Genomic DNA, 16,490 nt, shown 5'->3' on the forward strand with positions numbered 1-16,490 from the left:
TAAGCAACTTCCTTTAAACTTCATGCAGAGACATAAACATGGTGTCCAGTCCATCTGACTCTGGAGAAGGAGATAAAGGGCTTCATTGCCATAATCCTGAAGCATCTAATAATTGATATTCTCATTGGAGTTGTTGTTATTTGTAGCTGTAGGACGAGAAAACACATGCAGCTCTAATTAGCCTAGCTAGCTAGCTAGTTATTAACTAGCTTCTCCAGTTTGATTCAGTCAAGACAGGTACTACCTAATCATATTGGATGATAAATAACCTAGCTATGGCAGCTATTAGTCTGCTATAGCGCGAGTCGGCTTTGTCGGTTGCTGTCTCTCGCCTCTCCTTCCCTCCTCCCCACTGGCGGACTTACCCTTAGGTAGAAGAGGGAATTGCCTCAGGCCTCATTTCATCGAGGGGCCTCATGACCTGGGCAGAATTCAAAACAAATAATATTAGTCATATTTTTTTTTTAAATATCCACTCAAGATAGTTTCAGCCACTTGCGAATTGAAGGACTGGTTAATTATTTGCTCTCAACTGCACCTGCTCCACAGTCAATGGGATAGTCCCAAAGGTGAGGTTAATGATAGTTTCAGAACCAATGGGATAGTCCCAAAGGTGAGGTTAGCATGATTCAGCTTAACCAGTACAGAGGAACCAATGGATAGTCCCAAAGGTGATTATTTGCTTAACCAGTACAGAGGAACCAATGGGATAGTCCCAACATGATTCAGCTTAACCAGTACAGAGGAACCAATGGGATAGTCCCAAAGGTGAGGTTAGCATGATTCAGCTTAACCAGTACAGAGGAACCAATGGGATAGTCCCAAAGGTGAGGTTAGCATGATTCAGCTTAACCAGTACAGAGGAACCAATGGGATAGTCCCAAAGGTGAGGTTAGCATGATTCAGCTTAACCAGTACAGAGGAACCAATGGGATAGTCCCAAAGGTGCAAAATCTGCCCAACTAGCAACACATGCTCCTATTGGGTAAAACTCATATTAAAAAAAAAAATCATATTTAAATGTAAAATTCATATTTAAAGCCTAAATTCCATATCTCTAAACCAGTTGTCCTGTATGTATTTTGATCGCCCCAGAGCTTCTAACACATTACATACGAATCAGACAATGCATAAAATATGACACAATCATAACAGATGAAATGAAGAAAATAAATCTTATTACGGTCTATATTGGTTCGTTGTTAAGACAAGCATAACACAATGTAGTGATTGAGCATTGTTAAGTGTCCTGGTGTTTTTTTAACAGTCCAAATGACCCCACATTTCTGTGCAGCATTCTGTAACTTGAACTTTCAGTTTACTGTGAACTTTAGTTACACATAGTGCCTGTTTCCAACCACTCACACACTTTCTGGATAAGCCCAAGTTAACCACATGATACCTTGTACTGACCCTATCGTCCAGTGGTGTATTAGTTCATAATTGTTTGGCCAAATAAGGTAAAGGATATGCTGATGTTGACACAAAATGTGCAGTGGTTTGGACAAAAAAAAACCACACAACTCCAATCTTACATTTCGTGCTCACTCAGTACATCTGGTTACGTTGGACATATTTACACACCAATGTAATATATTTGGACGCATTTCTTTTCAACTCTCAAAGACCGTGGTAAGATTTTCTTCCTCATTTCACCTGATTAATACATGCTACTGTTATGCACTGTCTGTGTAGGGGGGTTAGATATATACAACTTTATGTTTAAAATATTAATATTTGACCAAAGCAGAGTAATCACTAATTGAGTTTGTACGTTTGGGACTATCCCATTGTTTCCTCTGTAGTAAATAAACAACTTCAAGCTCACCTCCAGTACTTCAAATAACGATACATAAGGCACAGATACACATTTTGAGTGTAAAAATGTAAGAGACAATCTATACAAACACAGGTGGAGAATCCAACAATGCAGACCATGGATATTGACAAAGACACATATGCCAACAAGCCCAGAAAAAAGGATTACATTGGTGTTACATTTTCAGGTACCAATGCAAGTACAGATACACACACACACACACACACACACACACACACACAAACCACTTTCTCAGATGAGTACCTATTAGTCCCCTCACAATTCTGGATGATATAAAAAAATGTAACATTACCCTAGAGAGTTTATAATACCTTGAGATTCAGCTAACTTTCAGTGGTGGAAGAGACCATCCGGAGTTGCTGCAGTGTGTCTGGGGCTGCTGTGTGTCCTCCTATTGGCTGGGATCATAGGCCTGTCTGTCTACTGTAAGTTTATACATTTATTATGTTTTCACTAATAAACTCAGTAAAAAAAGAAACGTCCCTTTTTCAGGACCCTGTCTTTCAAAGAAAATTCGTAAAAATCCAAATGACTTCACAAATTTTCATTGTAAAGTGTTTAAACACTGTTCCCCATGCTTGTTCAATGAACCATAAACAATTACAGTTTTTTTCGATTGCTAAACGACAGTGGGCACAACTGGAGTCACATGTGCAAAACTCTAACTACAGTCTGCACTACCAACAATCACCTGAGCTAAACAGTTCACATCACCTGCAAAACTCATTCCAAGCAACACAACTCTTAACACATGGCTCAAAACACGCTCAGTGCAGCCAAACACTATGCACAACCCTCACTGAGATAACACACACTGTCACTCAGAACACACTGAGAGTAAAAACACTAGCATCAAACACCAATACAGAAAATACAAACTTTTCATCTTTACAGTTTGAACAATTTCAGTGACTTCATACAAAGTCATATTTTCTTCAAAGAAAAGAGTGACATTCTTTCACATGATTTATTAACATTTTTAGAACATAACAATTCTTTAAGGTAAATGAAAATTAGCAGTTTGCTTCAATAGTCTGTAGTAATTTACGGAATTACAGTAATGAGAAAAAAAAGGTAGAAACTAAAAGTACATACTGTAATTCGAACAAATAATTGAGGGGCTAATCCTGCCTCTCTCTAGCATCAGGCCACAGGTTTTCTTCAACATCACATCTGATATTTTCTCTTGCCATGCACCTGGGGAAGAACCTTCTGGAGTGCCTTATCCATCCCTGGCAGTCCTCTGGACTCGTGTCCTCACATCCGGCACGCATGGCTTCCAAAAGAGACATTTGGTCATGTGGGTGGTGACCAAACACTTTCCACCTCCAGGCAGAGAAAAACTCCTCTATTGGGTTGAGGAAGGGTGAATATGCAGGCAGGTACAAAACCATAAATCTGTGATGTGCTGCAAACCAATCTGTGACAGCTGCAGAGTGGTGACTAGCAACGTTATCGCAAACTATGACAAAAACTTGGGGGTTTCTTACTGGCTCCCCCTGTTCTGCTGGCACTAGCTGAGCATAGAGCTGTTCTAGGAAAGCTATAAGCCTTTCTGTGTTGTATGGGCCAATGAGTGGTGTGTTGAGAAGCAAACCATCATTGGCCATTGCAGCACACATGGTGATATTTCCCCCCTTTGGCCTGGAACCTCCACAGTGGCCCTTTGACCTATAACATTCCTTCCTCTGCGCGTGTTTTGGCAAGTTTAAATCCAGCTTCATCGATAAATACAAATGAATGTGGTCTTTCCAGTGCTTCCACCTCCATTACTCTCTGAAAAACAGTAAATGCACAGTTTTACTGTAGAAATGCTAGTGTTTTTTTTTACTGTAAATATTTTGTATAGCTGTGTACGTAACCTCAGACGTCTTACCTGGACATATTGGTGTCTTTGCTCTTTTACCCGTTCACTGTTTCTCTGGAACGGTACAGTGTATAATTGTTTCATTGTAACTTGGTGTTTCTTTAGGACTGGAGCAATAGTTGTTGTGCTGACAGAATTAACATTTTCAAATATATCATTATCAGCCAGCACTCTATCTTGAATCTCCCGCAGTTTTATTGCATTGTTGACAACAACCTTGTCAACAATAGTATTTTCCTGCGCATCTGAAAATATTTTTCCTCTTCCCCCTGTTGGGGGCAGCCTTTGGGTCCTGTTGTAAAAATATATTTTACAGTCAAACTTACTGTAATATATATCTGTTTAAATATTCTATAATTGCAATACAAAATAGATTCCTGTAATGTTTTCATTTACTGTAAGGATGTAACTCTCACCTGTTTGCATGATGGAAAATTCGCATTACAGATGCCACTGTGGATCTTTGCAGATTGGGTTGCACCCTCAACCCTGCCTCTCTCAATGAGAGACCATGGTTCACGACATGGTCTATAAGTGTAGCCCTTATTTCATCTGAAATAACAGCTCTTTGTCTTCTTTGTCTTCCTCCAAGCATCCGCCCTCTCCCTGCCACCCTTCTCCCTCCACGAACCCATCTTCCTTGTTCCATTTCCAAAATGAGTCTTTCTGAGCTCTACCTATATACTGTAATATGTGTGTGTGTTCACTAACAAGTCTAAAACAAGACACCTGCTTAGCCTTTCAGCTGAAATTGCAATCAGCAGTGTTTGAAAGGCACAAGGCTGAAATCTATTCCGTTTTGAATGTGTGGTTCACAGTTTTGACAGCAGTGTGTTAGCATTTGAACAAAGTGCTGTAAATCCACAGTGTTGTGCAGGTTGTGGTTAAAGTCATGGGATAAGTGTGTAGAGTTTTGAAAACTGTGTTCAAGCAATGAAAAACGAACTAGAGTTTGGTCCACATGAACTGCTGCTGTGCAGACTGTAGTTAGAGTTTTGCACATGTGACTCCAGTTGTGTCCACTGTCGTTTAGCAATCGAAAAAAACTGTAATGGAATGATTGTTAAGACACTAACAGCTTACAGACGGTAGGCAATTAAGGTCACATTTATGAAAACTTAGGACACTAAAGAGGCCTTTCTACTGACTCTGAAAAACACCAGAAAGATGCCCAGGGTCCCTGCTCATCTGCGTGAACGTGCCTCAGGCATGTAGCAAGGAGGCATGAGGACTGCAGATGTGGCCAGGGCAACAAATTGCAATGTCCGTACTGTGAGACACCTAAGACAGAGCTACAGGGAGACAGGATGGACAGCTGATTGTCCTCGCAGTGGCCGATCACGTGTAACAACAAACAACACCTGCACAGGATCGGTACATACGAACATTACACATGCGGGACAGGTACAGGATGGCAACAACAACTGCCCGAGTTGCACCAGGAATGCACAATCCCTCCATCAGTGCTCAGACTGTCCCCGCAATAGGCTGAGAGAGGCTGGACTGAGGGCTTGTAAGCCTGTTGTAAGGCAGGCCCTCACCAGACATCACCGGCAACAACGTTGCCTATGGGCACAAACCCACCGTCGCTGGACCAGACAGGACTGGCAAAAAGTCCTCTTCACTGACGAGTCGCGGTTTTGTCTCACCAGGTGTGATGGTCGGATTCGCGTTTATCGTCGAAGGAATGAGCGTTACACCAAGGCCTGTACTCTGGAGCGGGATCGATTTGGAGGTGGAGGGTTCGTCGTGGTATGGGGCGGTGTGTCACAGCATCATCGAACTGAGCTTGTTGTCATTGCAGGCAATCTCAACGCTGTCCGTTACAGGAGAGACATCCTCCTCCCTCATGTGGTACCCTTCCTGCAGGCTCATCCTGACATGACCCTCCAGCATGACAATGACACCAGCCATACTGCTCGTTCTGTGCGTGATTTCCTGCAAGACAGGAATGTCAGTGTTCTGCCATGGCCAGCGAAGAGCCCGGATAGCAATCCCATTGAGCAAATCTGGGACCTGTTGGATCGGAGGGTGAGGGCTATCTGGCAAATCTGGTGCAGTCCATGAGGAGATGCACTGCAGTACTTAATGCAGCTGGTGGCCACACCAGATACAGACTGTTAATTTTGACCCCCCTTTGTTCAGGGACACATTATTCAATTTCTGTTTATCACATGTCTGTGGAACTTGTTCAGTTTATGTCTCAGTTGTTGAATATTTTTATGTTCATACAAATATTTACAGATATTTTAAGTTTGCTGAAAATAAACGCAGTTGACAGTGAGAGGACGTTTATTTTTTTGCTGAGTTTACATTCTCCATCATCAGTAGTTTAATACGTAGATGTTCAAAGGATTTTACAAAGGACCACAACGGGGAAATTACTGTGTTGTCCTCAGTGATGTAAGCACATGTGTATACTATATCCACTTGTGTGGCTGAATTTTGTTTTATAAAATTGTAAAAAAAAAAAAAAAATCTATATGTTTTTATTTTGACAGATACCCGAGTCATTGGTCATTACTGCTCTGCAGAGAGATTCCAGACGTCCAGTTTGAACAACCTGACTAAAGAGAGAGACCAGCTAAAGACCAGTTACACCACCCCAACTAAAGAGAGAAACCAGTTAAAGACCAGTTACAACACCCTGACTAAAGAGAGAAACCAGTTACAGACCAGTTACAACACCCTGACTAAAGATAGAGACCAGCTACAGACCAGTTACAACACCCTGACTAAAGAGAGAGACCAGCTACAGAACAGTTACAACACCCTGACTAAAGAGAGAGACCAGTTACAGACCAGATACAACACCCTGACTAAAGAGAGAGACCAGCTACAGACCAGTTATAACACCCTGACTAAAGAGAGAGACCAGTTACAGACCAGTAGTAACACCCTGACTAAAGAGAAAGACCTGCTACAGACCAGTTATAACACCCTGACTAAAGAGAGAGACCAGTTACAGACCAGTAGTAACACCCTGACTAAAGAGAGAGACCAGTTACAGACCAGTAGTAACACCCTGACTAAAGAGAAAGACCAGCTACAGACAAGTTATAACACCCTGACTAAAGAGAGAGACCAGTTACAGACCAGTTACAACAACCTGACTGAAGAGAGAGACCACTTGAAGGAAGAGCTAAACAAACAGAGCTGTGGTAAGAAATTGGAAAATGACTTGACTGTTTTGTGGTACTCCAGATCTGCTAGATTAGGTATTCCCAAACTGGGGAACATGCAATACTGTCGGAGGTACGCTTGCATGATGACGAGTTTCTCACATGACTGGCCTATCTGGGTGATGTTTTTTCTCGCCTGAATGATCTAAATCTAGAATTACAGGAACTCTCCGCAACTATATTCAATGTGCGGGACAAAATTGAGGCTATGATTTAGAAGCTGGGGGTATTTTCTGTCTCCATTAACAAGGACAACACACAGGTCTTTCCATCATTGTACGATTTTTTTGTGTGCAAATGAACTAAAGCTTATGGACAATGTCAAATGTGATATAGCGACGTACCTGAGTGAGCTGGGTGTGCAATTACGGAGGTACTTTCCCGAAAAGGACGACACAAACAACTGGATACGTTATCCCTTTCATGCCCTGCTTCCAGTCCACTTACCGATATCTGAACAAGAGAGCCTCATTGAAATTGCAACAAGCAGTTCTGTGAAAATAGAATTTAATTAAAAGCCACTGCCAGATTTTTTGGATAGGGCTGCGCTCAGAGTATCCTGCCTTGGCAAACAGTGCTGTTAAGACAGGAATGCCCTTTGCAACCATGTACCTATGTGAGAGTGGATTCTTGGCCCTCACTAACATGAAAACTAAATACAGACTGTGTGTGGAAAAGTATTTAAGACTGAGACTCTCTCTAATACAAACCAACATTGCAGAGTTAAGTGCATCCTTTCAAGCACACCCTTCTCATTAACGTGTGGTGAGTTATTCACCATTTTTGATGAACAAATAAGGTTTTATATGTAAGATGGTTAAATAAAGAGTAAAACTATTGATTATTATTATTATATTATTATTTGTTCCCTGGTCCTGTAAGAGCTCTTTGTCACTTCCCACGAGCCGGGTTGTGGCAAAAACACTCCTTCTTATGTTTAATAAATGTATCGTATAGAGCGTGTGTGTGGCAGGCTTACAATGATGGCAAATAGCAACATTTGAGAGTGTGCTGACCCTGGTACTAGAGGGGGTACAGCTGGAAGTTGAATGTTTGAAGGGGTACGGGACTATACAAGGTTTGGGAACCACTGTGCTAGATAAATTGACTGTTTCACTGTACGCCAGATCTGCTAGATCCATAGACATTAAGACCAGTACATAGTGATAACGCTGACGTCGTCCACTTATTTCTTATGGATAAGTTCCGATGGCGAATGAATCCGGAAGTATTTTAATTTGAAGCGTGCCATATTGCTGAATGGGACTGAATGTTACCCAGAAAATCGCTAAGGATCATGTTGAAAGCAGCCGTCACTAGCAAAGCATCATGGTCGATGTAGTCATTTTCATCCTGCCTGAGACCACGTGCATGAGGGCGTGAGCCTCCTCTAAGCCTGCCGGCCCGTGATTGGTCTGTGTCAGGACGTGGTCCTGTGTGACGACAATATAGTGATCAGAATTTATCACTATTTAATTAAATATCCCGATTTGTAGAGAATTTTAAAATAATTCACATAGGGGATCAAACCTGATCTTAGTAAACAAATTGTTGAGCCCAAAACAGTATATTTAAAAAATGGGTCCGTTCTAGCGATCGTAATGGATTTAGGCTTTTTTTGGGCACCGCTAGTTTGCTATGCAGTGGGCGACCAACAGAGCACTTGACTTCATGCTCCAAACCGGACACTGGGGGCCTGGCTTGATCCAAATAGCAGCCTAATTGTTTTCTGAAAAATATATATATATTTTAGGTGCGCTTGATTTACTATATTTTTACAGATCAGGGTTGGACGGATTACAATACAAGTAATTTAATGTAATCCATTGGATTACCTCGAAATAAGTGTGATTTCATTTTTAACATATGCTGTTCCCATCCAACACAATGGATTTTTAACCTAAACGGACATGTAACGGATACAAGATAAATCTGATCATCTCATTAGTTAGATGATCAATTGTGCGATACTCTGCATGTAGACAGGAGTTTCTTAAACTATGGGTCGGGACCGAAAGTGGGCCCTGAACATGTGGGAGGTGGGTTGCAAGTTATGTGTACATCTACACACTGTTTCTTCATAATTTGGGTCATTGGAGGACAATTTAGGTCACGGGAGTAAGGCCAATTTCTAATTTGGATCTTGAGCTGAAAAAGTTAAAGAACCCTTGATGTAGATTATTCAAAGAGTTGGCAAAAACAAGTAGATCTGTCAGATTTTTGCGTACTTAGATGGCTCTGGTCACTTATCAGTTGATACCAGGCTTCTGAGAAGGAAGCTGGCTGTGGACGCTTATCAGTTGAAACCAGGTTGCTGAGTAGGCGTTTGTCATGTGTGTCTTCCCAGTATTTGGAAATTAAACAGGATGCAGCTGTGTTGATGAATTAAAAACGACCTTTTGATGTGAGAGTTAATTTCTCAGTAAGTAGGGGTCAGACTTTTTTTGTTAAAAAAAAAAGGGTTTTGTGGAAAGCAACCAATGAAAGCATATTTTTTGGAGTTTTGGATATTTCAGATAGACTAGAGCAGATCAGTTCATGTTCAGTAAGAGGTGTATTTAATCAGAGCCGGTTTAGCCGACATCCACATAGCAGTTGTTTTGATGGTGTCAGAGGTGGAACTGCGTTAGAGCTGTCAAATCCACAAGCAGCTCCTGGCATTGTACACTGAGTGTACTAAATATTAGGAACACCTTCTTGTTATTGACTTGCATCCCCTTTAACCCAGAGAACAGCCTCAATTCCTCAGGGCATGGAATCTACAAGGTGTCAAAAGCATTCCACAGGGATGCTGGCCCATGCTGACTACAATGCACAGTTGATACACAGGAAACTGTTGAGTGCGAAAAACCCAGCAGCGTTGCAGTTCTTGACACACTCAAAACGGTGCGCCTGGCACCTACTACCATACCCTGTTCAAAGGCACTTAAATCTTTTGTCTTGCCCATTCACCCTCTGAATGGCACACATACACAATCCATGTCTCAAGCCTTAAAATGTTTTAACCTGTCTCCTCCCCTTCATCCACACGGATTGAAGTGGATTTAACAGGTGACATCAATAAGAGATCATAGCTTTCACCTGGATTCACTTGGTCAGTCTATGTCATGGAAAGAGCAAGTGCTCCTAATGTTTTGTACACTCAGTGTACCTAATGCAGACATTGCCATTGGCTACACAGATTTGCATTAAGAGATCCCATGCAGCCTTGTTTACACTTTCGAACCCAGGAATGATTAGGATGATAGGATCCACATGATTTATTTGGATGATTTTTCCATTTGAGCGTCATTTCTATATAGTCTACACTTTCTCGTTCTGAACATCTAACACAAGTGTGTGGCTTCGTGACATTGATGGCAAGAGCAGCCACTCACGGATCTAACACAGTTCAACCTCCAACACCACCAAAACATCCGCTATGCAGCTGTCTGCTGTCGCCTTAACACTTGATCTGATTGAATCTAGGTCAAAACATTTTGGGGAACTGAAAGGACAAGCTTCCATTCCCACTGAAAGTCACCAAGGACGCTGTTGTTTCTAAACCACCATGCCATTTGGGTCCTGGTGGAAAGTAGTGCACTATGTAGGGAATAAGGTGCTATTTTGTCCCTGATGTAGACAAATGTGATCGCTATCATGGATTTGTCATGAAATAACCTCTACGCTCCTGTCCCCAAGGATGGAAGAAGTTTAAGTCCAGTTTGTACTACCTCTCTACTGAGAAGAAATCCTGGACAGAGAGCAGGCAGGACTGTCTGGGACGAGGAGCACACCTGGTGATCATTAACAGCAAAGAGGAACAGGTGAGAGGGAGTTAGTCAATTATATTTTTGATAATTTCCACATTTAGTTTCTATTTCAGCTCCTGTTTGTTTTTCACTTTATCATGTCGCTATCTTTAACCAATGTTTGCAAGCCCCCCCTCCAAAAATAAAACGGGAATAGTCCTGACAGAAAAGCATGTTTGTATGTGATTCAAGATCTTTTCTTTGTGACAAAACAATAGGAATTTATCCATGAATGGAGTGGATGCCTGGAAATCTATCTTGGTTTCCATGACACCAATACAGAGGGGGTTTGGGAGTGGATTAACGATGGCGCATTAGACCAATCATCAGCTCCTGTCACTACGTGAGTGGACCTGTTCTGGATGATATTTTACAGTCTAATTTGTAACAAATTCCTTTTTACCGTCTGATTATCTGTGTTGGTATTGGATGACTTTTTACTGTCTGTTTCTATGTGCTTCCTTCTATAGTTAGGGCCATCTACTTTAAGTGCTGCCTGTCTTCCCAGTAGCCTACTTGGTGCGTGAACTGCTGACTGCTCATAACTTCCAGATGATTGTTGACACATCAACCAGGATTAAGGGGCAGGGCAATTTGGGACTGTTGTTGTTTTGGTAATCAGTGGCTGTATTAGAGGGGGAGTGGTTTCTCCTCTCCTAGGCAATCAGAAATGAGCACCGGGAGGTGTGTTCTTCACCTTTGAAAGGCAATTAGCATTTAGTGTTAGTACTTCAGTCTCCCCTGTTTCCTCAGCGGCAGCTGTCATGTCAGTGGTGGTCTTGTTGCCAAAACTAAAATGGTCGTCGAAACAAAGGCGGTTCTGCCGAGTTGTCCTGCAGAGTTGTTCAAGGAAGGCTCCACACCACTCTCTCACTTGAGTGTCTTACCCAGCTCCTTTCTGATGATCTCATTTTGCTCTTTTGTAGATTTGGCGATTATTAGTGTGTTCTATACCTGTTCGCTCCTCTCCCTGTAGGCTTTACAGACACTCCCCACCCTTCCACTACAGCCCTTCTAATGTAGTGGACCATGCACGCACAACCCATGTGGAATTCCTGGTTTTCTGATCTGCGGTCAAGTACGCAGAGTTCATCTCAGCCTATGCTGCTTTTCAGTCCCTTGACCATCTGACTACGTGTTCTCTCATAGTTCGAGAGCATCTGGTCGTCATGGTGATGGCACAGGACTACTCAGTTCTCCTAAGTGGAGATTTCCTCTTGTCTCCCTCTCTCACCTGTCCATCTCCTCATTTCAATTTCATGTTGTCACTGTCAATTGTCCACTTGAGTTTAACATTGTTGTTATCTATCGCCCACCAGGTGCCCTTAGAGAGTTACTCAATGAGCTTGACACCTTAAAGCTAATTTACTGACAATGGGTCACCGCTCTTCGTATTTGGTGACTTACACCTCCTGACGTTGGGCTTTGATGAATTTCTTTCCTTCATTTCCGATTAATTTTCCCTCCTTGCCTCTTTTGACCTCACCTTTCCCCAGTCCCTTCCCACTCACAAGGCAGGCAATACGCTTGACCTCATCTTTCCCCAGTCCCCTCCCACTCACAAGGCAGGCAATACGCTTGACCTCATCTTTACTAGAGGCTGTTCGCCTCCTAATCTCACTGCAACCCTTCAGGTCTCTGTTCTCCTCCTAATCTCACTGCAACCCTCCAGGTCTCTGTTCTCCTCCTAATCTCACTGCAACCCTCCAGGTCTCTGTTCTCCTACTAATCTCACTGCAACCCTCCAGGTCTCTGTTCTCCTACTAATCTCACTGCAACCCTCCAGGTCTCTGTTCTCCTACTAATCTCACTGCAACCCTCCAGGTCTCTGTTCTCTTCCTAATCTCACTGCAACCCCCTCCAGGTCTCTGATCACTACTTGTTTTCCTTTTCTGTCTCCCTTTCCTCCAACCCTAACCACTCAGCACCTATCTAGATGGCCATGTGCCGTCACAATCTTCTCTCTCTCTCTCCCACTACTCTCTCCTCTTCTATCCTATCATCTCTCCCTTCTGCTAAACCCTTCTCCCTCCTGTCTCCCGATTCTGCCTTTTTGACCCTACTCTCCTCCCTTTCCACATCATATGACTCACACTGTCCCCTTTCCTCCCTGGCTGGCTCGGCCCTCCCCTCCTGCCCCGTGGCTGTGACTCATTGCGAGCTTACAGAACAGGGCTGTGGGCAGCTGAGTGAAAAAGGAGGAAAATGTAACTCCCACCCGACAACCTGACCCCATCCCCTCCTCCAGACCATCTCTGGAGACCTTCTCTCTTTCCTCATCAACTCATCCCTGACTGCGTCCCCTCTTGACTTGAAAATGGCCCGCTCCGCTCCTCAAGAAACCAACACTCGACTCCTCTGACATCAAAAACTACAGACCGGTATCCTTTTTTAAAATTTCTGTCCAAAACACTTGAGCGTGCGGTCTCTGACCAACTCTCTCCCAACCCGGGCACTCAGTTCTCCCACCTCTGGTCTCTTGGCCCTCCCACCTTTTACGGAAGCCCAGTCCAATCTCTTCCTCCTGAAGCTAGGACAACAATCTTCCAAAAAACATCCGAAAGCCGACATCTTCAGAAAGTAGCTTAAATCATACCACATACCCCCCCACCACCACACCACACCCACCCAGAAGCCTTTCATGAACTAACACTTACACTTGACTTTTCCCCCCCACCACTAGACACCACACCCACCCTTACCTTACTAGACCTTAAGCCTTTCACTGAACTAACACTCTTACCTTACCTTACTAGCCCTTACCTTACTACTTACCTTACTAGCTCTTACCTAACCTTACTAGCTCTTACTTTACTAGCTCTTACCTTACCTTTCTAGCTCTTACCCTACCTTACTAGCTCTTACCTTACCTTACTAGCTCTTACCTAACCTTACTAGCTCTTACCTAACCTTACTAGCTCTTACCTAACCTTACTAGCTCTTACCTTACCTTTCTAGCTCTTACCTTACCTTACTAGCTCTTACCTAACCTTACTAGCTTAGCTCTTACCTTACCTTTCTAGCTCTTACCTTACCTTACTAGCTCTTACCTAACCTTACTAGCTCTTACCTTACTAGCTCTTACCCTACCTTACTAGCTCTTACCTAACCTTACTAGCTCTTACCTTACTAGCTCTTACCTTACCTTTCTAGCTCTTACCTTACCTTACTAGCTCTTACCTAACCTTACTAGCTCTTACCTTACCTTACTAGCTCTTACCTTACCTTACTAGCTCTTACCTTACCTTACTAGCTCTTACCTTACCTTACTAGCTCTTACCCTACCTTACTAGCTCTTACCTAACCTTACTAGCTCTTACCTTACTAGCTCTTACCTTACTAGCTCTTACCTTACTAGCTCTTACCTTACTAGCTCTTACTTTACTAGCTCTTACCTTACTAGCTCTTACCTTACTAGCTCTGACTTTGCTGATAGCTACTTTACTGAGGAAAAATGTACTTACTATGACTGAGATGTGGTTGTCCCACTTAGCTATCTGAAGATGAATTCACTAACTGTAAGTCTCTCTGGGTAAGAGCGTCTGCTAAATGACTCAAATGTAAATGTCATATGTGTTGGATGTCTTTTTACCTTCTGTTTCCCTGTGTTGTTCCATGTGACTTTTTACCGTCTGACTATCTGTGCTGTAGCCTGTTTGATTGCTTTTTTGACTACTTTTTGCCATCTGTTTTGTTATAGGTATTGGAGGGATGGGGAACCAAACGATGCAAATCAGGGTGAAGACTGCGCTCATCTCTCAAAGATGGCATCAGACCCACTAAAGAGTTGGAACGACGTACCATGCACAATGAATAAGCACTGGATGTGTGAGAAGACAACGTCCACATTGTAATTATGTGTTTAGAGTTTTGAAACATGAGACATTTTGATGATCTGTTTTAGATTTTTGTGTTAAGCTCATTCTTGTGAAAATTTGGCAAAGTGATTGGGGGAAAAAACATAGGTAAATTGACCCTTATCTGAGCATGGCGGGCTAACACACGCTGTGGTGGGCTAACACAGTCTGTTCTTGCACATATGACCCTGGTTCAAAACCCAGCCGGAACCATAAACAGCCTAAAATTCTCATTTGGATATCCAATGTGACTAGATGATGTTTTATTTTGTAATGAAATCCCAACATTATATTATCAGAAACTGTTATGGATTTAAGAGAACTGGCGAAGCAGCTTAAGTAATAGAAATCCAAATGTATTAGCAAAGAAACATAACAGCTTATTATTTAACAGTACAAAGTCAGTATAGACCATGTATGCTGTACTGGTAATATAATGGGTCAGTATAGACCATGTATGCTGTACTGGTAATATAATATGTTATTATAGACCATGTATGCTGTACTGGTAATATAATATGTTATTATAGACCATGTATGCTGTATTGGTAATATAATGGCTCAGTATAGACCATGTATGCTGTACTGGTAATATTTTAGCTCAGTAGACCATGTATGCTGTACTGGTAATAATAGTGCAAAAGCCTTGGTGTATGGGTGTGTAGAAAATCATTGATACTTTGTCTGGACTATTGTCGCCACCTGGCGAAATAGATTGGAGCTTGCACTTCAGTTCCTCCTTCCATAGCTCTGGTCCAGAGCGTTAGTGCGCATTCTCTTATATCCTACGCGTTGAACACACTAACTGTGAGTTTGCGTTTTGGGACACCAGAAGTACATTAATTTCCAATGGAACGCTGCGTTGCCTTTGACAATTGCGTTGCAGAGGCTGTTTCAGTGCGTTCTGTGTGGTTTATACGTCGGATTTATCGAACGCATACGTCAAACTGTATGCGTAAAAGGGTTGACAGAAATGGTAACATAAGGTGAATGTTGAACTTTTGTTGCACACATATCTAGATGACACAGCGAACTATTTTGCGCAGGTACAGTCGGTGTGTTCAAAGCGTAATCTTTGAAGTGAAACGCGCACTAACGCCCTGGACCAGAGCTAGGCCTATGTCTTTCAGCTACTAAGAAAAAAAAGTGATTAATCGATTCATGTTGAGGTGGAAGAATAAAATGAAACATTTCCTACAATATGCTGCCAATATCCCTATAAATAGTATGCCTTAATGTGTGATATTAATAAACATTTAAATAAAAAAAGACAATATACAAATGTAAGTCAATATCATGAATATCATAAATACCACCTTCCCACCACTTTAATGCTCCTTCAACTCGTAATTACTAGTGGGAAATCCCTGAGCTCCAACTTCTCCCACATGTTGACCTCTGATGTCACCTACTAAGGAAATGATCTCGATAATTGCATTTTAGGCAGTTAAATTTAATACAACATAATTTATAAAAACAATCTACTAATATGTTTTTGAACACTAATTGGCTTACTCTCGGCCTTCCAAGTTGGCGCAGCGGCACTGCATCTCAGTGCTAGAGGCCTCACTACAGACACCCTGGTTCGAATCCAGACTGTATCACAACCGGCTGTGATTGGGAGTCCCATAGGGCGGCGCACAATTGGCCTAGCGTCGTCTGAGTTTGGCCGGTGTGGCAGTCATTGTAAATAAGAATTTGTTCTTAATAACTGACTTGTCTAGTTAAATATTACCTAGCAGCTTGTTGGCCATTATCTTATCGGCATTTCTCAATGAGGTCAAAGCATGCGAATGTATCCAACTGGTATTTACGACTTCACAACTGTTAATTACACGGCCATCCTCATATTCGTAATCATATCTGTACATTGACAGTTGATAGTTGGGTCGGATAAGTAGATGTTGGCAAATACCTATCTCCCTGCACGTTTATAGACCAAACAACCTGCAG

The 16,490-nt window shown here is 42.3% G+C and overlaps 1 protein-coding gene across 2 annotated transcripts; it reads left to right on the forward strand.

Moving 5' to 3' along the window:
- The first annotated feature begins 1,443 nt into the window (after window positions 1-1,443).
- Window positions 1,444-15,824, forward strand: LOC112240168 (C-type lectin domain family 4 member E). Of its 2 annotated transcripts, XM_024408510.2 has the most exons (5): window positions 1,444-1,632; window positions 1,913-2,006; window positions 10,571-10,695; window positions 10,899-11,023; window positions 14,381-15,824. In XM_024408510.2, the coding sequence occupies exons 1-5, from the start codon at window positions 1,489-1,491 to the stop codon at window positions 14,532-14,534; spliced, it is 642 nt and encodes a 213-aa protein (XP_024264278.2). In that variant the 5' UTR covers window positions 1,444-1,488; the 3' UTR covers window positions 14,535-15,824. The 2 variants fall into 2 exon arrangements, 1 of the variants encoding a protein (XP_024264278.2); XR_006081908.1 differs by lacking the exons at window positions 1,444-1,632; window positions 1,913-2,006 and adding an exon at window positions 6,736-6,868.
- Window positions 15,825-16,490: the final 666 nt, after the last annotated feature.

Source organism: Oncorhynchus tshawytscha, unplaced genomic scaffold (assembly GCF_018296145.1).
Source record: "Oncorhynchus tshawytscha isolate Ot180627B unplaced genomic scaffold, Otsh_v2.0 Un_contig_19123_pilon_pilon, whole genome shotgun sequence".
Classification (NCBI taxonomy): Eukaryota; Metazoa; Chordata; class Actinopteri; order Salmoniformes; family Salmonidae; genus Oncorhynchus; species Oncorhynchus tshawytscha.

Coding starts and splice junctions, on each gene's coding strand:
- LOC112240168 (XM_024408510.2), top strand. CDS start 1,489: ATGTGCAGTGGTTTGGACAAAAAAAAACCACACAACTCCAATCTTACA. Junction 1,633..1,912: donor TTCAACTCTCAAAGACCGTG/GTAAGATTTTCT, acceptor ATACAAACACAG/GTGGAGAATCCAACAATGCA. Junction 11,024..14,380: donor TCATCAGCTCCTGTCACTAC/GTGAGTGGACCT, acceptor GTTTTGTTATAG/GTATTGGAGGGATGGGGAAC.